Source organism: Dipodomys spectabilis, unplaced genomic scaffold, assembly GCF_019054845.1.
Source record: "Dipodomys spectabilis isolate Male_0828 unplaced genomic scaffold, ASM1905484v1 ptg000297l, whole genome shotgun sequence".
NCBI lineage: Eukaryota > Metazoa > Chordata > Mammalia > Rodentia > Heteromyidae > Dipodomys > Dipodomys spectabilis.
Genome location: NW_024870974.1, coordinates 13,964,761 through 13,970,089, shown reverse-complemented (window position 1 = coordinate 13,970,089; position 5,329 = coordinate 13,964,761). Strand labels below are relative to the sequence as shown.

Sequence of the window (5,329 nt, the reverse complement as noted above, 5' to 3'; positions counted from 1 at the left end):
GCTCAACCGCCCTCGCCGCCGTGCAGCGAGCGCGGAGAGGCTTCGGGTTCCGACCCCTGGCCGGGGAGGTGGAGGGAAGCGGAGCCCCTGAGGTTGCCCCCCACGTGGACCCTGGAACCAGCGGGGATCCCGGGCGTTTATAGAGGCCAGAGGTCCGTTTAGGCGACGATCCCCGGGCTTTCCCAGCGCGCGCACTCGGCGGGGTACCCGCCAAGGCTTTAGCGAGCCGAGCTCTCCAGGCACCACCCCGGTTTCGAGGGCGGCGGTCTCCCTCCAAAAGCTTGGCCCAGAGGGCTTTGCTCCTAAAGATAGCTATCCCGGAGTTCCCGGACCGCGCCCCAGTCCCGACAGGTGCAGAACCACCTTTCACCCCGCCATGCATGCACCTCTATTTCCCCAAACCTGCCGCTCAGCCTGCGAGCTTGGGTGAAAGGTCGAGAATACAACAGGAGTGGGTGTGGGGGGGAAGTCCCTGAGAGCTCCCACTTTCAAAAAGCCCCGACTCTCTCGACTTCCCCTGCCCTCGGCGCCCAATCAGTGCGCGCCGGGGCGGGGCCGAGGTTCGCCCCGCCCCCCTCGCTGGCTATAAATACCGGAGGCTCGGCGCGCCTGGCGTGCAGCCGCGCTCGGCCCGACCTCTCAGGTGCACCTTAGGCGTCTGCACCTCGGGGCGCGCGCCCACTGCCACTCGTTCCCCCTCCCACCTGGGTCCCTCTCCATCCTGTCTTCTTCCTCCCGGCCCCCGGAGCCGCCCCGACGCCCAGCGCGGGCCCGCAGGTGAGCCGTCTTGCAGCTGCGCCGGTGCCCCGGCCGCAGCGCTTCGCGAGCTCACACTCTCCCGAGCAGGATGAAGAACCCCATGCTGGAGGCGGCGTCCCTCCTGCTGGAGAAGCTGCTCCTCATCTCGAACTTCAGGCTCTTCAGTTTGGGCGCCCTGGGTGAAGACAAAGCCAGGAGCCGTTTCTACGAGATCAGCTCCTTCCTCCGCGGCGACGTGCTGGAGGTGCCCCGCACCAACTTCACCCACTACGGCATCTACCTGGGTGACAACCGCGTCGCCCACCTCATGCCCGACATCCTGTTGGCCCTGACCAAGGACGAAGGGCGCACTCGACAGGTCGTCTCCAACAAGCGTCTCATCCTGGGCGTCATCGGCAAGGTGGCCAGCGTCCGCGTGGACACGGTGGAGGACTTCGCCTACGGAGCCGACATCCTGGTCAACCACCTGGACAAGTCCCTCAGGAAGAAGGCGCTGCTCAACGAGGAGGTGGCGCTCCGGGCGGAGGCGCAGCTGGGCCTCACCCCCTACAGCCTGCTCTGGAACAACTGCGAGCATTTCGTGACCAACTGCAGATACGGCACCCCGCTCAGTCCCCAGGCTGACCAGGTACCACGTGACGCACAGGGAGTTGGGGGTGGGGAAGCCCTTCCCCATCCTTTTATCCTCTCTGGGAGCTCGGGTCTCCCGGGACACCACTCCCCCACCCCGTCCTCCCCACCATTCTTAAGAGTTCTAGAAGATCGACGGTCATTTCTGGTTTCTCAGATAGGCCAGGCAAAAGAAAAGCCTTCCAGGATACCTGGAAATGCACCGAGAAAGGGTGTGGCCATACTGGATGTGTCTAAGGATTCCAGAGCCTGCCCAGTGGTCAGAAACCTTCAGACGACAAAGGGCAGGTGACTAAGGAAGGGGTCATAGGAATTCTGCCTCGTGTGCTGCAACTTTCCCCCTAGAATTGCAATCGGAAGAAAGATAGCCATTCTTTATAACATTTGAAGCACATCCTATCTTTAAAGTGTTTGGGGTGTTTTTTTTTCTCTCTCTCTCCCTTTGAATTCCCTTTGCTTAATACAAACTGTCAAAATTGCTGGTAGAGCTCTAATTTCCGGGTCTGCTTCAGAGTAGTCTTTTTCTTAGTATAAAGAAATGTTTCTTTGGTGGCTAATTTCCACCTCAATTCAGCATCCATTACCCGTTAGCCGCAAGGTCATGATAGACTGGATTGCTTATAATTGCCCAGAGATGAAAACAATTGATTTTTCAAGACCCAGCCCTCAAGTTTGAGAAGGTAATTATTATAGATACTTTGAAAAAGGTCATATTAGAACTAAGATTCTTAAGCCACAAATCCAAAGAGAGGAGGCATGGGTCAATTACCCCGTCTGAAACTTCTTAAGTTTTAAAGATAATCTTTTAAGCCTGAAACTTCATTTGCAGTAAGTAGAACCCTTTCTCAGCCTTAACTATAGTGTTGAAGGGGTATTGTTAATATTCATCCATGGACACCTGGGCAATCAGATAATAAGCTTTAATGTTCCTCTTCATGTTTAGATTTTTTAATATATATACCAAAATAATCTAAGTCCATATAACCAGGCTCCACATCTTGTTGTTTAAAGACTGGGTCTTGCACTTGATAGCTGGTGCTCTACTACTTGACCCATGCCTCCAGGTTTTTGCTGGTTGAGCTAGTGTCTTAATTTTCCTGCCCAGTCTGGCCTTGAGCCAAAATCCTCCACCCTCAGCCACCCAGGTAGCTAGAGTTATAGGCTTGAGCCACTGATACCCTCCTGCTTCTTAGATTTCACTTGCTATGCATTTTAATTTTTATGGGAAAAAACTTCCATTTCCAAAGTTTCCATTTAAAACTCTCCATTTCAAAGTGTGGAATTGTTAAGCTTATCTAGAGCTTATAAGAGGACCAAAATAGATTCAATGTATGAATTCTTTTCCAAGCAAAATAAAAATACAGTTAGAACACTGCAGTGATTCAAGAATCACAGCTCCAGTACAGGCCTGTTTAGAAATGAGCTTCCTCACATTTACAAACACTAGCTCCAAAAGTGTACAACAGGAAAGATGTCAGATTTACTTAAGGACCAAGTAAGTAATTTTTCTGAGAAAAACAGTCTTTCTGGTTGATAATTTGAAACTTACCCTTTCATGAAACACAGGTAATTCCACAGAAAAACATTACAAGTTTTTCAAACATTATACAACAGTTAATCTACAGGAAAAAAAAAAAACAAAACCTAGTTTGGAGTAGTTGTTTCTCTGGAAATTTTGTCAGTGAAGTGTTTTAATTACTGCTGCTACATAGTACCTCTTGTGAAATGGAGTTTTTGTCTTCACTTTGAATGGTCTAACAAACAATTTGGCCCCAGACTAGATTTCCTCAAGGGGGAAAAAGTTCTCATCCCAAATTTTCTAATTGTAAAAGTTGCCTTTAATGGAGTAGGTCATCAGTACTGAAGGATTTCTCCTTTTTGAGGCCAAGAAGTATATGATTTTAGGGTTGATTTCACAGTTATTAACATTTTAACATAAGAATGGCCGACTCTCTTACTTAGGTTCTGTTTGTAAAAGCTTTCAACAATGCTTTCCCTGAGCAAAACACTGCAATTAGATTGAAATTGCAATGAGCCTTAAGAGCTTTTTCCTTCTTTGCAATTTCTTTTTAATTTACCCTCAGTATTTTGTAAATTGTTAACCGGTTAATGAGTATTCATGATGCTTTTCTGTGATTCTCCCTGCCCTACCTCTTCACCCTACCCCCCACTTTGCTAATACTGCTTTCGTATTGCCAAAATAAATTCAGTGCCACTTTATTTTCAGGGGAATTCAGTGTTTACAAAAGTGACCCTATCAGCTTAGTGACACCTTCTCTAAATTTCAATACAGTCAAATATCTCTAGAAATGCTTCCTGGACCAATGGCTCAGTGAACAGGGCTTAGACATTAGAAACAGATAAACCTAAAGGAAATCTTTAGGAGGAAAAAGAGTTGACCATGATTCTCAGTTTGTCTGAAATACAGCACCATTGTTAAAAAAAAAAAAAAAAGATAAACATGACTCCATTAAGACAACTTACAGCAGGGCACCAGTGACTCACATCTGTAATCTTAGCTACTCAGGAGGCTGAGATCTGAGGATTGGCCTTCGAAGGCATCCCTGGCAGTAAAGTCCATGATATTTTTATTTCCAATTAACTACCAAAAGCCAGAAATGGAGCTGTGGCACTACTGATAGAGCATTAACCTTAAGCCAAAATGAAGCTCAGGGACAGAACCTGAGTTCAAGCCTAGAAGCATTAACCTTAAGTCAAAATGAAGCTCAGGGACAGAACCTGAGTTCAAGCCTAGAGCCAACAAAGAAACAAAACAAAACTTACTCATTTATGCAAATAGATAATTGGTGGCAAGTTTCATTTATTTAGACAGAGAATGGTTATGACAATACAGTGACATTGCCTCTTTATATCTTCCCCATTTTGAGACTTTTAAGACAGTTATCATTGGTATGACTAAAATTTAGGGTGCTTAATTTACCCATAGGCTAAGTTCTTTTAACTGAAGATAACTCTTAATTTTCAAGTATGCTATTAGGTAGCTTTAACTTTTGGAGCTGAGTAACTGTTCTGTAGCTACATTCCATAGTTTTCTATAAAATTCTATATTTGCAAAAGCAACTGCTGCCTTCTTAACCTGGTTACCTGAAGCATCATTTTAGGTTCTATGAGACACAGAGTGACAAATCTGGACAGTATACATCTTGCATGATTTAACAAATCTCAAGGAACTTGGATTATATGTGTTTCTTTATATATGAGTTATATGTGTTCCTTTTTTTAGGTTTAGCCACCTTTCCTGATACTTTTCATTTTTATTTTACAGTTTTGTGAAGTTGTGAAGATAATCATTCGTTCCCAGAGAAGTGTCTTTCTTTCAGCCCTTTTGGGATTGGCATCCGTGATTTGCATGGGTCTGGCATCATACACTATTCTTCCTGCCATTTTTATCCCATTCATCCTATGGATGGCTGGTTAGCTTCATACCCCCATGGAGGTGTGAAAATGAGTTTTTATTTATAGAGCACAAATCACTAGAAGCATGTTGAGAAAAAAAAAATGTGACCCAGAACACTGTTCTAGATACAAATGTGATTAAGAGCCGGGCGCTGGTGGCTCACGCCTGTAATCCTAGCTACTCAGGAGGCTGAGATCTGAGGATCGCGGTTCAAAGCCAGCCCGGGCAGGAGAGACCGTGAGACTCCTATCTCCAATAAACCACCAGAAAACCGGAAGTGGCGCTGTAGCTCAAGTGGTAGAGCGCTCGCCTTGAGCTGAAGAGCTGAGGGACAGCGCCCAGGCCCAGAGTTCAAGCCCCACAACCGACCAAAAAAAAACAAAAAAACAAATGTGATTAAGAATCACACCAAGTGCTTACTGTGTAAGCCCCAGCACAATGGCTTTTGAATCTTCTTAGGAAGTTCTATTGCAAAGCACATTCAAACCTTGGAAAGGTAACATGTGGTAGAATTCAGCAGGA

The 5,329-nt window shown here is 46.5% G+C and overlaps 1 protein-coding gene across 1 annotated transcript; it reads left to right on the top strand.

Annotated features, from left to right (window-relative positions):
- Nucleotides 1–847: 847 nt before the first annotated feature.
- On the top strand, nt 848–4,929 carry Lrat (lecithin retinol acyltransferase). The gene is made up of 2 exons (XM_042701869.1): nt 848–1,387; nt 4,676–4,929. The coding sequence occupies exons 1-2, from the start codon at nt 848–850 to the stop codon at nt 4,826–4,828; spliced, it is 693 nt and encodes a 230-aa protein (XP_042557803.1). The 3' UTR covers nt 4,829–4,929.
- Nucleotides 4,930–5,329: the final 400 nt, after the last annotated feature.